The 17,379-nt window shown below is 43.3% G+C and overlaps 1 protein-coding gene across 1 annotated transcript in view; it reads left to right on the top strand.

The window, feature by feature from the left end:
- PRKCE (protein kinase C, epsilon) overlaps positions 1–17,379 on the top strand; it is a 485,500-nt gene that overhangs the window by 191,592 nt on the left and 276,529 nt on the right. Inside the window, exon 2 of the mRNA XM_012653873.1 lies at positions 1,213–1,276. Within this exon, the coding sequence (XP_012509327.1) occupies positions 1,213–1,276 (64 nt within the window). The remainder of the gene's footprint in view (positions 1–1,212; positions 1,277–17,379) is intronic.

Here is a 17,379-nt window from a genome sequence, read left to right as displayed (position 1 = left end):
GACAGCTCTGTGTAGACAGATGGGATTGTGGAGGCGGGAGAGGCTAGCTGGGGTACGTGGTGATCCAGGGCTTCCGGAGTTACTACTCTCTCCTGTGGAGAACACAGTTTCGTGAGGATAGTTCAGACCTTGCAGAGATGTCTCTAACAGAGGCCCAGCCCTCTGGCTTTTCTCCCTCCATGCGACTGCATCAGGCTGGTTCTGTGTATTACACGTAGTCAGCTGGATTTGAGATGGGAAGGGAGGAAGTTCGGTGGGTAGAGGTGGTCAGAGGTAAGCAGTTAGCAGTATGGACTCTCTCTTCACAACCCTGGTAGAACCTGGGCTTTGCAGAACACATGTGCAGTCAACATGACCTGAGCCATCTCACGTGAGTGCCATGCACGTTCCGCACCTTGCTATGTTGTTTCCTCCACCTTGCACGCCTTCCCTTTCTTGCCTCCATGAAGACTTCCCAGATGGCTCTTCAATACCGATTTCAGGCTCATCAGATACTTTATCACTTGGTCTCTGTCCCTCATCCTTAAGCTGAGTTCAGTGTTGTTTTCTGTTTTTTAACTCCCCAGTGAGATTGTAAATACCATGAGAACAGGATTAGTTAGTGTCTTGTGCTTCTTTTAGCTCCTCCAGGAGCAGTTTGTATAGTATAAAGAACATGGGTTTCTTTGGACAGTCTTGGCATTGGATCTCAGCATTGCTACTTACCTTGGAACTTTGAGCACAGCTTCCTTATGTGTAAAATGGGATAACACAGGGTTTCCCAACTTCAACATGACTGATGTTTGGGGCTGGATGATTCTTTCCTGTGCGGGGGGAGATGTCCTGTGCTGTAGGATGTTTAGTGGCCTCCCTGGTCTCTACGCACTGGATGCCAGTAGCAGCACTCTCTCCAGTCATGACAATCAAAAATGTCTCCAGACATTTGTGAAGTGTTCCCTGAGGAACAAAATCGCTCCTGGTTGAGAACCGGTGGGATGGTGCTACCTATTGGGTATGCATCCAACCTCCTAGGACTGCATCCGGATCACGGTAGACATCCGGTCAATGCTGATTCTCTTTCAGTCCTAATTCACCTAGCACCTGACACCTTGTAGGTTGGTGAATTACATGGAGCTGTGACTCTAGGTTTCAGCAGTTTGGGGTGGAAATGTGGAACTCTCAGTTTGCCCACACGATGCACTAACAGAGTCACTGTCATTTTCTTAATTGCAGATTGATCTGGAGCCAGAAGGAAGAGTGTATGTGATCATCGATCTCTCGGGGTCGTCCGGTGAAGGTAGGAGAATGTGACCTCTTATTCTTGTTCCCTTCCATTGACCCTTTGTCTTCTGGGTCTCTCCCTTCCCTCCTTGGCTGGGACATATTACAGTGACATTTAATTAATTGGCATACTTGAAAGGAAAAGGTTATTTTGAAGATGCTTATGCCTGTGTACCAAAAGGGACCAGCCATCTGTTAACTTTGGTGAAGCAGAGGGAAGATTTTACCAAGTGAGGCCAATAAAGCAGGCGTTTTTGCTGCGTGCTTCGGTGGGGGCAGCCTCTCCCAGGAGGTTCCTGTGGGGCTTGTGTGTGTGTAGCGGGAAGGAAGTAAAACCAGTTGGTCTAACGGTATTCAAAAATGAAACAAATAAGGTGTCAAACTTCAGAATCCTATTTCTTGAGAGCTTTCACAGAAGTGCTACTTCTTTTACCAGTTCTTTACGCAGGCAAAAGCTCTGCTCTTAAAGACAAGTAATGGGGTGAGGGAACATCTGCTCCCCACTGGCTGATTAGACAGCGTATAGATTTTCTCTTCCTCTTACACCCTCATCTTTCGATCCTTTCTTTGCTCACTTAATACACTTAATACCTTTTAAGGGTTTTCTCGGCGGTGAGGACTGAACAGTTGGGGTAAGGAAAAAGGCTAGAAAATAAAACCTTGTTCAAACGGGAACAAGGAGACGGCAGCAGCTTAAGCTGTAAGGAAGGCTGGAGATTAGGACTGAAATTTAGTTATTGGGACTGTCTTTCCTCTCCTCCTCCTCCTCCTCCTCCTCCTCTCTCTGGGGGCAGGGGGACAGAACCGTTGGCTTTAATGACATGGCAGAGAGATTGCAAGACCACAGGTAGCTCCTCTTGGCAATGAGAAAAAGTGGTGTTTGGGGGCTGTGTCCCAAAGGGAAAGACGGACACTCAACTCCCTCAGCTGTCCTGGCTGGAAAACTTGGGCCTGGGATCACAAGCAGAAAGTCACAGCCCCATACTCAGTGTCTAGCTAAGGTTTAGGGGTGGGAGGAGAGATTATGTGAGCAAATTCAAAATAGCAGGTCAAGGGATGCCCTGGACAGTGGTCCTGGTGGTTTCGATTCAGCTTCTGTATCCCCCAGTCTCCACAGGTATTCAGAAGAATTCAATAATTGTGTGTATGTGGGGATTCTAATAGAATTCAGCCCTCTTTTCATAGCTCTCAATTATTTGGCATAGGTTTAAAACTTTAAACATCCTTCCACAATTGGTTGCTTACATTTTCTGCTCTTTATTGCAATTACATTTTGGCATTTCCAACTTCCCTTCTCTGTTCTCAGCTCTGAATAGCCCAGAATAGAATCCGTTGTAGAAGATTTGAGGATGTAACAATATTTAGTATGAAATATTGAAGACCTACAAAAGGACTTAAAGAAAAATAAAATGAGTACCAGTATACCCACAACCCAGATTAAGTAATAAAGCAACCAGTGAGGTGAATCCTTGCAGTTGCTTTCAACACAGCAACTGATCCAAATTCACCAGACTTCAGTCTGGTTATAGACACTGGCCAAGCAATTAATGGGCAAAATCAATCCCCTTTGTTCCTTACATAATCTATATGCAATATGATAATTAATTAAATACGTATTTCCTGTGCTGAGATGCTGGGCAACCAAGGCTTGGACTATTTTCTTTTTCTTTGAAAAAGTTAACTGGCTGCAAAATTATAGAAGACATCCTTTTTTACATTAGAGGGAAAGGAGATGGACAAATGAATGAATAAATAAATCAGAAGCAATTGGTTTTTTTCTTCTTGCTTCTACGGCTTATTGCATGTGAATAGCCAAAGTAATTTTCATTGGGCTAAATTCTGAGTCTATTTTTTTTTTATCTCTTTCATCTAAAGAAAACAGAGCTTACTTCAGCAACGCTGACACATGCCAGAATCTGTAAAGTGCTAGCATGTGTTGCTCTGAAGAAAAGAAGGAATTTTTCTACTCTTTTTTTCTTGCTTTTCCTGGACTTGGGATCCTTTCTTCAGATGGTGGGTAGGACTTTCAGTCATCCCTGCTTGGAAGCTGATCTTGCTGTTTGTGTTGTGCACATCTGCTCTCCCAGTCCTGTTGCTGGAACTCCTAGGCTGGGGGCGGTTTGGTTTGGAAGGGTTGGGAGGGTGAGGGGAGGACCTAGAGGATGAGAAACCACAACGTTTGTTACTTGGACCGCATGAGATGGGTCTGGGGTGAAGCATGGTTGTCACAGCTACCCTCTTGGATTTACAGAACAGATTCTTGTCTAAGTCCCTTTCTTTAGGGAAAATACCTAACTCTGCATTCTGTGAAAGGGGAAAAGACAGTTGAAATGAGGCACAGCTGAAGTTCCACTACTCCATTATTCTGCCATCAAACATCCCTTCAGCTCCTCCATCTCAAATGCTCCAGCCCCATCAATGGGAAAAGATATATTCATAGGAGTTGCACATGCTTTACAACACATGCAAATTCCGAAGAGCTTAGAGAAAGGCGTGGGGGTGAGATGGTGTGAATACACCCCCTTCTTCTAGGATGTGCCAAAGGATTCTTTTTCTTGCTAACATACTGTTAGGAAGCCTGGGCATTTACGTCTGCTAGAGCTGGAGCTAATGTGATTCTAACTGTCTAATAAAATTCCACTGCTTGCATGTCCTGTGCAGTTTACCTAATAGGATTTGACCAATGTGTGCTTCAGCTAAACCAGGCAAACTAACCCCAGATGTAAGGAATAAGATTGGATAACAGTTAAGGTCATTTCCGGTCATGTGATTTTTATCCTTTGGTAAAATTTGAATAGACATCTGTCAGAGCTCACGGCTAAGGGTGGCTAACATCTACAGCAAGTAGGAGTTGCAAGAAATGGACTCTTTTTGACAGATACAGTGCTAGGCACTTTACCTACATTATCCCAAGTTGCAAACCTTCTCAGAATGTTCTTGTGTGAGCCTCCAGTCTCAGGTACTGCTTCTTGTTTTACTTATATCCCGAGTAATAATCACAGGGGTTCCCAGTAAGCATGGCACTCCAGGCTCACCAGATACTTAAATCAAGGCATAATTAGCCCAGGTAACAGAAGCATACACAGCAATGTAATTCTCAAGTGTGCAAATGATTGCTTCCTGCTGTGCACATTCATTAGTGTTTCTTCCTTTGATATCACACAATTTGCATATTTTTTCTTATTCTTTATAATAGTATGGCAAGGCACGATTATTCGCAGACTTCCAGATGAGAGATGGTCAGGGCCTCACCTAGGGACTCATAGGCTCTTCTTTCCCTGCCTTCCAGCCTGGTGTTGTACTCATCTGGGAGAGTTCTTCAGAGTCTAAACCAACAATAGAAAGATTAATAACAAGAAGCAGGCCTCATTGATATGGTTTGGAGCTCCTATTTCTCAAATGAAATACAGGGATACAAAAGGATTTGAATGATTTTTGCAACACATACATCACAAATAATGCAGTTTAATCGAGTTCTGGTGATATTGCGTATCGTGGAAGCAGAAGATGAGGAGCAGGGTGCACCCCCTCCCCCTTTTTGCAGATACATGCTGCAGAAAGTGGTCAGTCTCCTCTCTGGTACCGAATAGATGGAGGAGAAGAAAATAGCCTTTGGAACCCATCAGACCTGGATTGAAATCCTGGCCCTGGTGCTTACTGGCTTAGAGCTTCAGATTTCTCTCCCACAAAATGGGGATGATAGTACCTACGACAGGTGTGATGATAAGATTGTTATGAGAACAGTGCCTTGGTACAGGGCCCTTGCATATGAGAGATGCTCAACAAATACCCTGAAGCTCTAGATCTGAGGGCAGGAGGTGGGCATAGCTCTACCCAGTGCCCATGAAGGAGCAGCAGTCAGGATGTTCAGGGAAACAGTTCGAGGGCAGCTTTCTGACTCTGGGGTGTGGCATGTTCACAAGGGCCAAGAGCGGAGCAGAGAAACAAAGAGGTGACTGATAGAATAATATGTCTGGCAGGGGCTAGGAGATTGCTCTCTGCAGAGTTCAGACCTTGCCACAGTTTTCCCCATCATCCTCTCTCTTTCTTCCTCACCCTTCCCTGAAGGAAGTAATTCCCAGAAAAACATTGTCTAGCATCCCCGAGCCACACCTTTGTGTCCTGTGGCCTTTAATGTCAGAAACTTCTCCTTGTCAGAGCCTGGGCTTGTCCCATCTCTGCTCAGTACAGACTGAGAACATGTGGTCCTCATATTCTCACTGGTCCATGAGTAAAAGCCCTTCATATATTTGAAGATTGTTATTAAATCTGTCTTCTTCAGGCTGAATCAATCAAATCCCTTGACCTTTCAGAAGAGATATTCTAGAAATCTTAAGTCATCTTTGCAGCTCTCTTCTGGATTTTTTTCAAGTGGCACAGGCAGACGTGATCAAACCAGCTTTGCTTGGTTCTGAAATAGTAACGTGTGTGTAGAGATTTTAACTTTACCAGGTGCCTAACAGTATTACCATGTGGGAGATGGTGAAATTGAGAAGTCAGGTGATGTGCCCTAAGCCAAAAGGTTGAGTAGGGCGTCCTACTTGGCCTGGGCCCCAGGCGATAGTCCAGGCCCCGCTTCTGATCATGGCCCCAGTAATGAGTTTGCCACATGGCAGTGACCTCCCCACTGATCTTTTTATTTTAGTTCTTTTCTTCAGAAAGCTTTTTATAGAAATATAAAGCTAAAGTTCTTAGCTTTGAGTCCAAAGGCGACCCAGAGAGTCCCTTTCATAAATAAGCAGATCTCTTTTCTACTCTCTTAGAAATGAAAGCTCCCTTGATCCCAGTTCTGGAATGGTTGAATCTTTCTCAGGCTCTCTGGAATATGGACCATAACTAATCCCTGTTCTGAAACTAGACCTGACTCAAATCCCAGTACATTAGTTATCTTCCTACTGAAAGCTCTATCTGCCTTCCTCATTAAAGTCATTGGTTTTCTACCCAAAGACTGTGTCCATGGCAGGCATTAGAGCAGTGCCTCCATGGTAGAAATAGAGATGGAGGCGGACTTTCTCTTGAAACTCTGCCTCAACCAGTAGGCAGGATATATCTAGATAGGCTCTCTTAGATTTCAAAGTCCCAATGAAGCTTCACTTCATAAGAATTTCACCTCTTTTCTTCTAAATTCTACATTATTTAATCCAATACCTTCTGGTTATTAGACAGTTAAAAAGAACCATTCATTCAAATGACAAATAGATGCCAACACATCTCAACAAATGTGCCCAGCTTGGTGCTGTGCTGGGTCTGGGGATTGGGAAGTGGAAAAGGAGAGATGGCATTCACAATAAGTGTAAAACTTGACACTTGGCTTCAAGGACCTTGCAATTCAATTAAGAATCCAAGACCTACAAGATGAAAGCATTAGCAATCAATGCAAGGCACTATCACATTGAGTGCTTGATTTGGTATTACCAAGAGTTCTCCAAATGGGAATAACCCAGGAAAACTTCAAGGAAGAGGCAGAGCTTAGGCTGGAAAGGAAAGGATAGGTAGGCTGAATTGGTGAGGAAGAAGTGGAGAGGCCATTGTGAGCAGAGGGAATCATGTCATCAAGATAGCTTTGAAGCTCTTATTTTTGAGTATGACTGGATAGGCAGGATAAATTAAATGGCTGCAGTTTGTACTCTATAAGAGCATTCAAACAAAGATAGTCTCACTGTTGCAGGCAGAAATTTTCATGCTTTGCGAACAAGAAAATGAAATGCCTTAAATGATTAATCCGTGTTTGAAGGTCAAAGGCAGTTCTTTCTGGGTGTGACTTTATGGTCAAGGTCTCTCTCCCACACTGACCTCCAAGAAGGATGTCTTAGTCCATTACTGTTGCTATAAAGGAATACTTGCGGCTGTGTAATTTATAAAGAAAAGAGGTTTATTTGGTTCATGATTCTGCAGGCTATATAAGAAGCATGGTGCCAGCATCTGCTCAGCTTCTGGTGTGGGCTTCAGGAAGCTTCCACCTGTGGCAGAAGGCAAGGGGAGCTGGTGTGTACAGATCACATGATATAAGTGAGAGAGAGGGAGGGAGAGAGAGGGAGAGAGGAAGAGAAGGAGAGAGGGAAAGAGGGAGAGGGAGGAGGGAGGTGCTAGGCTCTTTTTAACAATCAGTTCTCCTTGGAACTAATAGAGGGAGAACTCACCCATTATTGGAAGATGTCACTGAGGATCCGTCCCCATGACCAAACACCTCCCTTTAGGCCCCACCTCCAACCTTGGGGACCAAATTTCAACATGAGATTTGGAAGGGACATGTATCCAAACTGTATCAGAGGAGGAGTGTTCTAGGTCTAGTTTAGTGAAGTTTGAGACATTGGGTGGAGCACAGTTTACAATTATGCACTGAGGCATTTAGAAGGTCCACCCCAGGTACAGCATCCCTTTGTGGTCTCTACTGCATTCTTTCTTTTCTCACTTAGCAATCTCATAGAGTCCCATGGTAATCACTCAGCCATCCTCAGCATTCTCCTCCTCTCCAGCCTTTGTAAGGTGTCCTCAAATCAAGCCCAGACACTCCCATGCTTTCTCAATTCAAGTTCTGTTCTGTCTCTAATAAGAAACGTTATTTAAGAGGTTAAGGAGAGCCCCCACCTTCCCAAACAAGGGCTTTCAAAGCTGGGCACCAGCTCTGTGGTGCTGATGTCTCTCTCCTGTGATGTGCTTTAGGCAATAAGATCTCAGTCCTGCTCATCCCACAGGTTGTCCAGACATACATGGACATGTCAGATGCCCTAGTGGTACGTGGAGTCCAGAAAACAACAAAATAACAAAATCCAAATGTTCAAAAACATTAATCCTACAATATACACCCACATTACCCCTCACCCCCAGCATAACTACTTGCTGCTGCTGATACTCAGACCTGGGGAGCAGGCCCATTATTCTCCAGATTTCTGGCATTGTCCTGATGCAATAATTGCTTGTTCCTAGAAGTGACCATATGCACCAGATGAGACAAGGGGAATCAGCTTGAAAACGTTGAGCCCCCATTAAGGAGTTTATAATGTCACAAAGAGACATTGCTAAAATGCTTGATGAGAAATAAGCCAAGAAACCCTCATTTCCTTTCAAATAGCCTCTAGATGCACAGCAGTTCCTCTGAAATGAATCATCCACGGTTAACAACACCAAATGCCAGCCATTAGCAGATGAAAAACAGAATTGAATCCTGAGTGTTTGGAGAGCAGAGCCTCCTTCTCTCTGCCATTATGGGAGCATAGATGTGTATTTCCTGTTGACTTGTGTGCCTGTCTTACTAATGAAGTAATCGAAGAAGGAATCGTCATGTTGAAGAAATACGCTTACAGAAAGGGTGGGTTTATAATAGATCCTTAGTCAAGAAGTGGGTCCCATGTTTGTCCACGAGGCCTCCAGTTCTGTCTCTGTTGTCCTGCTATATATCATTTCTGTGTCCTGTAAAGATTATTTCAGGAAATTCTTGTTTGCAGTTCAGATCATACCAGGTCAAAGTGGCCTATAATTTAATCGCTTGTTGTTGTTGATGTCCTCATGATTTGGCTTAAGAGAAAAAGGTATTTCCATGCATCTAATCCAGTTTAGAGAGTTGTCTTTCAGGACCAATTACTTTATTCTTTTATCCAGTTGAAATTGGCCAGTGCTAACAGTTTTATTGATTTTCCTTATTACCCAGCTTTGTTGAAACATTCACATTTTCACAATGCAGTGCATTTACCATCTTCAATTGAGCTGTTCACACTGGGGCTTTTGTCCTCTTTCTTTATTATAAACCTTTGGTGTGAGCTAGTGGGGGCCAGGGAAGGGGTGAACATTTGCCCATGTGCACACAGGTGAGAATGAGTGTGTCTCTGAACCAGCTACTCCGTTTCCCTCTCATCCACAGTTTCTTTTGTTGGAAGCATCATTTTTTTTAATCTAGTATATACCAAGCCCTGGTATAGTGTGTTTTAGCTGTTGGGTAGCTGTTGGTAGGACAAGGGGCAGTGGGGCCACCATGGAGCCTCCCTTCCATGTGAGGGCTCTCCCTTGAGTAGGCAGTCAATAAATGGCAGCCACTAACACCTCCACCCTGTCTCATTGGATCCACACGGCAGCCCTGACAGTCAGCTAGTAACAGTTATCCTCTTTCCTTGGTTGGGGAAACAGAGCCACTGCTTGCTGAAGATTCATCCAAACAGGAGATAAAATAGTGGAGGGAACTGGGACTTGACTGACCAAAATTTGAACTTTTCCAGAACACGTATAAGTTATACATTCATTCATTCATTCAACATATACCTATAGGGCACCTTCTGTATGCTAGTTCTCTTCTCAGTGCTGGGGGCAAAGAAGTGAACAATAAAAACAGAAATCCTCCCTGCCCTGTAAGCCCTGGGGCTTACATTGAAGTGTGTGTGTGTGTGCACGCGCACTCGCGTGTCCGTGCGTGTCCTTGTGTGTGTGTGTCTGTGTGTGTGCGCGCGCATACGGGCTGTCTCTGCAAGGCTGTGTAACACACTGAGAACAGTAGTTGTCTCTGGGAAGGGAAAGGGAGAATCTGGAAAGGAGGGAACATTTCTTGCTGAGGTTATCATTTCACTTTTCTTCCCCATGTATGTGTCTGAGCTATTTAAAAAAATTACTTAGAAGTTTTGAAAAAAAAAAAAGACAAGAATTAGATGGAAATGTGACTATTCCTATACACTCAGAGACAGTGACTTGCCTGTGGCCAGAGGCTGCAACAGGTTCCGGAAAACCCTGTCAGAGAAGAGTGACTCACTGAATCTGCAGAACAACATGTCTAAGGACAGGGACCTCCAGAAATAAGCCTCTCCACTCACTTATTGCTTGATAGCCACTTCTAATATGTAAAAGGATACATTAAAATGAGGGATTCCCTCAGACTGTGCCTGTCACCGAGGACTGAGTGCTCCTGCCATGCAGAGGCAGGTGGTAGGTGGCCTGGACTCCTGCAGAGTGGGTAATGCAAGACCCCCTCAGCATTAACTCCAGGGAGCCTGCTCGAGCCTGGCCTGAAGGACGAGCCCCTGTGGTGTTCTCAGTGGCAACTTTATCCAGCATTTAGCATCTGCTGGAGATTGCCCTAGGCTTGTCAGTCTCCACAGACTGAGTGGTTCACTAGCTTTGGTACTTCTGCCCAGCTAAGCAGGGCCAGCCAGCTGCCAGTGGGCCGTACCTACTTCCAGGCACTCAAGTTTGTCTGTTTCCTGACATTGAAAATAATGGTGGCTGGGTGTGGTGGCTCACACCTGTAATCCTAGCATACTGGGAGGCCGAGGCGGGAGGACTGCTTGAGGCCAGGAGTTTGAGACCAACTCTGAGCAAGAGCAAGACCCCATCTCTACAAAAAATAGAAAATAATCCAGGCATGGTGGTGTGCACCTGTAGTCCCAGCTACTCGGGAGGCTGAGGCAGAAGGATTGCTTGAGCCCAGGAGTTTGAGCTTGCTGTGAGCTATGATGATGCCACTGCATTCTAGCCAGGGTGACAGAGTGAGTCCAAAAATAAATAAATAAATAAATAAATATAAATAAAGAAAGAACAAACGAAAGAAAGAAAATAATGGTGACATTTAGCTCAGAGGGAAAGGGGTTCTCTGCAACAGGAACCCATGATCTCTACTATTAGCCAAGTGTGAATTCTTGTGAACATATCAGGAAGTGTGAACTCAAGGGGAGTTAAATTCACTTTCAGGTGTAACCGTGAGTTATCAGGACCTGCATTTTAGTTCCTGCTTCACAATTGTTAATTACTTGACTGACTGACTGATTCAACAAACATATACTGAGAGTCTGTTGCCTGCCAGGCACCATGCTAAAGGCTGAAGAAACAAAGATGAAAAAGACATAGGCCCTGCCCTTTAGGAGCTCCCAAGCTAGGGCACATCCCACAGCAAATCATTTACTCTATTCCAGCCTGGTGGGCTGCTCTGCACACAGCGGACAGGCACTAAGGGCTCCTTCTAGCTCTGGAGTTCTGGGTCAAAGTCAAGAGAAATTTGCACACACCTGGGTGCCTGGAAGTGGCAAGTACGAGAGAATAAACTTTTTCAAGCCAGATCACTGAAGAGATTATTTTATTTAAGCCTAAATGGAGCTTCCGGGGAGGTTTTATCAATCCTATTTTGCATATGGGAAAAAATGAGGGTTAAAGAGTGTGACTGTGAATCACTTGGGGATCCCAGGAAAATGCAGATTCTACCTTAGTCGGCCTGGGATGGGCCTGAGATTCCACATTGCTAACCAGCTCCCAGGAGATGCCCCTGCTGCTGCTCCTCGGACCACACTTTGAGTAGCCAAAGACTGTAAGACCTGAGATTTTCCCCTCTGATTCCTGCTGAGCAGACACCAGTTTCTATGGGATTGAAGATTAAGATGGAAATGTACAGAGTTCTCTCTTTCCCAACTCCCAATCATTTGGTCCCTCTCAAAGTCAATGCCCTTGAATCCTTTTCTGTACAGAATCATCCCCCTCCCCGTCCTCCTTTCTTCTGGGGAAAGGGCTTGAGAAGGCGCTCAATGTTGTTGGGGAGGCTGCGCAATGCCCACGCCTTGGTTTTTCTGTTCTGGCTTTAATAGCCTGCAGAAGGTCAAAATGGACAGCATCAGTGTTCTTCAGAGATGAGAACAAGAAACAATTTATACCAGGAAAACAAAGCACTAAGTAACCCTTCTAAAAGCAACCAGTCAGGATATTGAATTTTCTGTTTTTGTGTTTGTTTTTCTATAAATACCCTGAAGTATTGAGTGGTGCTTGAATATAATCCCACTGTGCTAATTTTCTCCTGGTTCCTGGGGCTTTAATTAAAATAACTCACCCAGGGACGTTGCTAGAACTTACCTCTGTGTGATCCTTCTCTGAGGTAGGCAGGTTGCACGTGCTTTTTATGGAAGAGGAAATGCAGAGACGCAGTTCTGGATTAGGTGCTGGGTACACAGTAGGGGCATAATTTTTACTTGTTGGATAAATGAATGTGTGACTAAATGAAAATAACAGGAAAAGCTGTCACTTTTATAACAAACTATTGAGATAAACAAGGTGTTTGGACTGACTTTGTTTCGGATAATGGTTTGTTTCATATTCCAATGTACAATCAATTTCATGAGTGGCGTGGGCATAATGTTTAAGCTTTCTATACCAGATACTTATTAGGGCATTTCTAAGGCCACTTCTGTGCCTCCACACACACCAAGTCCCCTATTATAATACCCTGTTCCCTCCCTGTTTATTCAGCTACTTCTCTATTCCTTTTAAAATTTGATTTCAAGTTTGCCTCCTCCTGGGAGCCTTCCCACACTGGCCCACCCTGCCAGTTGATCTCTGCTGGTTCACGGCACTGTATTTGCCTTCACGCTCCTCTTGGTCTTTCTGTGCAACCACATACTCACACACTTATGGTGTATCTATAACCACAGTCCAGGTTGTGCCCTGCCTGCCCCATTCAAGGGCACAAGCCATTCAAGGGCAGAGGTTTCTGTAATATGTGCTCAGAGTTCAGAGCTGGCCCAGTGCAGTGGCTCCCCGCTGCCTTCATGGTTTGGCAGTGCACAGCCTGGAGCACCATCCTACCGTTCTGACTACACAGAACCAGTTTAGGAACAAGGACCACCTCTGTTCTTGGGGCCTCTCAGTCCAGTGGGGAACCACACATGGAGACAGACCACCAAAACCCAATGTGGACCAGGTTTCCTAGAGACACAGAGGAAGTCTATGGGAGGCTTGGTTAGTGCAGGGCCCCAATAGTGCTGGACACAAGGCCCCCAGTTGGTTACACTGAATTTAGCCTTAAGCAGCTTCATGGTGAGGCATAGTGAGAGTAATCCCTTTCTTGAAATCAGAAGCCTGGATTCTGTTCCTGGCCCTGCTACTGATCGGCCCACTGAAGGTGAGCAAATCATTGGGTTTTTCTGACCCTCGACTGGATTGCAGTGATAGCATTCATGTGCTATGATTCAGCAAATGCTCAGGATTGTGGATTCTCAGATTGCAGCCTTTCTCAATACAGGTGTGAGTCAATGAGAAAGTTTCCTAATCTCTCCTTCCAGTTACCACCAGGCAGCCAGGCCAGTTATTCTTGGCTGAAGAACAGGAGTCTTAGTAGTAGTAGGTGAGACCTGGTGGGCATCTTTAAGAACTTAAAGTGGGGCCAAGTGGAAGAGGGAGTAGAACTTGCTCTGTGGCTCTTTAGGCAGCTCTAGGACCAGAGGGGTTGCAAGGAGTTACAGGGAGACAGATTTAAGCTTAGTTCAGTACATGGGAAAAGCCTCTAATAGGCAGAGCTTACCAGCAGTTAAATATACTTAACAGTAAGTAGGGAGTGCTCTGTTTCTGGAGGTGTTCAAGTAGAGACCAAATGAACATTTTAAAATATTATAGAAAATATACATGTATTAGCTGGAGGGCTGGATTGGGTAATTGCATTTCTTTTTCTGATTTTAGTGAACAGATGTTTCCATTTGTTCCATTAGATCATTCTTCTAATGGTCTTTTGTAAGATCTGAATTTTCTAACATGTAACTTCCATAAATGTACGCAAATGGAAGATAATAAGGCAAATACTCATTTATCGATTGATTTTTTTAAACCTAAGGCCTACACCATAAAAAGGTAGAGGAAAAAAAAATATGTGAAATAGGCCGGGCACGGTGGCTAAGGCTTGTAATCTCAGAACTTTGAGAGGCAGAAGTAGAATGATTGCTTGAGGCCAGGAGTTTGAGGCCAGCCTGGGCAACATAGCAAGACTCCAACTCTGCATAAAATAAATGAATCAACTTTTTTAGAGTTCACATATGAGTGAGATCATATGGTGTTTTTCTCTCTGTACCTGGCTTATTTCACTTAATATAATGTCTTCCAGGTTCATACATGTTGCCACAAATGACAGGATTTCATTTTGTTTTGTGGCTGAATAATATTCCATTATTATATATATCACATTTTCTCTTTCCATTCATCATTAGATGGGATCGAGGTTGATTCTGTGTCTTGGCTATTGTGGGCAATGCAGTAAACATGGAGGTGCAGATGTCTCTCTGACACACTGATTTCATTTCCTTTGGATGTAGACCCAGTAGTGGGATTACTGGATCACATGGTAGTTCTATTTTTAATTTTTTGAGGAATCTGCACACTGTTATCCATAGTGGCTGGGCTAATAAAGGACCAACAGCCAGGTTTGTAGGCAGTTAGTTCCCTAATTTTGCACGTGATGATTTCTAAAAATGCATCTGAAAGTCAAAGGAGTGAAAGTTGGATAATTCAGTTAAACATGATAATGGAGGATTCTATTACCAGAGAAGTAAAATGCGTTATAAAATCCTCTCATTATGTTCCATTGTTTAGACACTATCTTTGGTAATGTTTCCAGCATTTTTTTCTTTAAAAATTTTTTTTTTTTAAATTTTCACTGAATCATCTGGGCAGCCTGTCAACCTGCTTAAGTGCTTGCTGGGAGGGTCCACTTTTGAGACTACAGGTTTGACAGTTTGCTCTAGTAGCCTCTGTTCTCTCAGTAGAAGAGATGTCTCTTTCTCGCCATAAGGGTCAACATGTTCATGTTTTTCTTACCCATCATTTTGATATTTTTTAAGAAAGTGTACGAGGCAATAAAATATTCAGATAATTGCACCAACACTTTCTGTAGAATCTAAGCTCTATCAAGGCAGGGACTGTGTTTATTTTAATCTCTTCTGTAACTTCATGGCCTAACATGAAGCCAGGATACATGGTCCTTAGGAAATGTTCGTTAAATGAATTAGGGAATGTCTACTGTCAATGGTGCCAGGTAAGAATGGCAAAGCACTGGAGGTGGCTCAGTTGCCTGGCAGGCAGAAAGCACCCCCATGAAACGTGACTGCCAGCTGACAGCTGAGCCTCCATGTTTGGCCCGTGTGTTGTTTGAATGCTAAAGGGATGAAAGTCAAGAACTGCCTGTAATAGGTGGGTTTGGGGTCACCAGGGCCACTGGAAGAGCGGTTGGAGCTTGGAAGACAGACTTCACCTGCTTAATTACAGACGTCCCTCCGGCTTCTCAACCTCTCCCTGGCTGTAATTATGGCCCTTGTGACCACTCCACTGCCAGGCCAGCTAGAAACACCTGGCTATGCCTGGAGAGGAACCTTATTTTGCTTTTATTTTTAAAATGTAAATCAAACATAAATCAAAATAAAACGTAAAAGGTTTCATTTTAAAACGTAAATCAAACCAGTGTCATTTGGATTTAACATTTTCGATACTGTATGAGATTTTCACTAGGCTTCTTTGCCTTGAAAAACAAATGATGATTTTTTTGATTAACTTAAGGAAAAAATACCCCTTGTGATTTGTTTCCCTTCAATGAGTCTGTCCTTTGAGTTTAATTTAAATTTGCCTTACCCTCCCACTATTTTTATTCTAAACTTATATGGCGTGGGTCATATGTACCTATGATCCAGGTTAAGAAAAAGCACATTCCAGTGCCTTTGCAGCCCACTGATCTTGTCTTTGCCCTTTCTTTCCCAAAGGTAACTACTATCCTGAATTTTGTATTGATTGTTTTCTTACATTTCTTTATGCTTTTACCATCTATATATATGTTTACCGCCTATATCTTATTTGTTTTATCTGTTTTTGAGCTTTATTTAAATAGTGTCATCCTATATAAATTCATGGTTCACTCAACAGTATACTTTTGAGGTTCATCTATATTGATGTGTGTGTGGCTGGAGTTCATTCATTTTTATTGCTGTACCTTATTCTATTATATATAAAATTCATTTATTCTCCTATTCATACACATCTGGGTTACTTTCAATTTTTTGGCTATTAGGGACAATATTGTATTTGGGGGCATGCTTGTATTTATCTATAGTTTCTTTAAGTCGTTTACCTAGGCATGGAATTGGTGGTTTGATAGGTGTGTGTATGTTCAACTTTACGAGGTAATGATGAATTGTTTTCCAAAGCGATTGTGCCCATGGATGCTCCCACCAGCCATGGTTGCAATATCGCATTGCATGTCTTCATGAATTCTTGGTATCATCAGACTTTTAGATTTCTACCAGTATAGTGAGTGATGTACCATTATAGTTTTAATTTTTATTTCTCTGATGGTTGATGATATTGAGAATCTTTTCATGTGTCTACAGGTTTTCAACTTTTCTTCCAAAATGTCTGTTCACTCTTTTCACACATTTTGCTATGTTTTTGTGTATTTCTTATTGTTTCAGAGGCAGTCATCTATGTTGCAATATCTTTCCCTAATTTGTGGCTAATCTTTGCATTCTATCTATGGTTGTCTGATTCATGAACATTTGTAAAGTGGAATTTGGTGGATCTTGAACAAATCATTTCACATGTTCGGGCTTCCAGACATGTTTCTGCTTGGGTGAATGAACACACTGATGCATTCTCACCCTACTCACTCAATCTTAGCAATGGCAAAATGAGTTATGTGTGTGAATGCTCATTTTGAAAGTAAAGCACCACATATATATTATACAGAAAGTCTAGTTTTCATTCTATATCATCATACTGCCTCTATTTTTATGCATAATATACTCTCTAGGAATATTTTTTGTTATTTGAGCTATTTTTTTTACATTGCATTTAGTGCCTTATGACACTATTATTTGTTTGTTTATTTATTATCTGTGTGCCCCTTTAGAATGTGAGCTTCCAAGGGCAAGAGTTTTATCTGACTTGTTTATCATTGTATTCCTGGCAACCTGGAATAGTGCCTGGCACATAGTAGGTGCTCAATAAATATCTGGTCTGTGAATGACAAAATCAGTGGTGTTAGTCATCGTGCTATTGCTACGTAATCACCCGCATGCTGTATTTAGGGGTCGACCCTGTTCAGATAACTTGCAAACTCAAATACTGTATTATTCTGTGTATCTCTGGCTTTTTCCTTTCCAGGAAGGGTGGGTGGAGCAAGAGGAAGGAATTATGCCCTGGGGAGCTGAGAGCTCAGTTTTCAGCCTGGTAGCCCAGGCTCCCTGATGGGCTGGCACTCCTCTGAGGGCAGATTGCTAGGGTGAGGCCAGAATTTCCCAGGCTGTTTTCCTGGCCCTTCTGGATGGTTGCTGGCAAGTTTGCTGCTTTTGCAAACCCTGTTGGCTTTTGCTTTGTTGCCATAGAAACCAGAGCTGGTAGTGCGGGGGG

This window comes from Propithecus coquereli, unplaced genomic scaffold, assembly GCF_000956105.1.
Source record: "Propithecus coquereli isolate 6110/MARCELLA unplaced genomic scaffold, Pcoq_1.0 Scaffold43, whole genome shotgun sequence".
Taxonomy (NCBI): Eukaryota; Metazoa; Chordata; class Mammalia; order Primates; family Indriidae; genus Propithecus; species Propithecus coquereli.
Note: the sequence above shows the minus strand (reverse complement) of the source record. Positions and strands in the feature narration are given on the sequence as shown.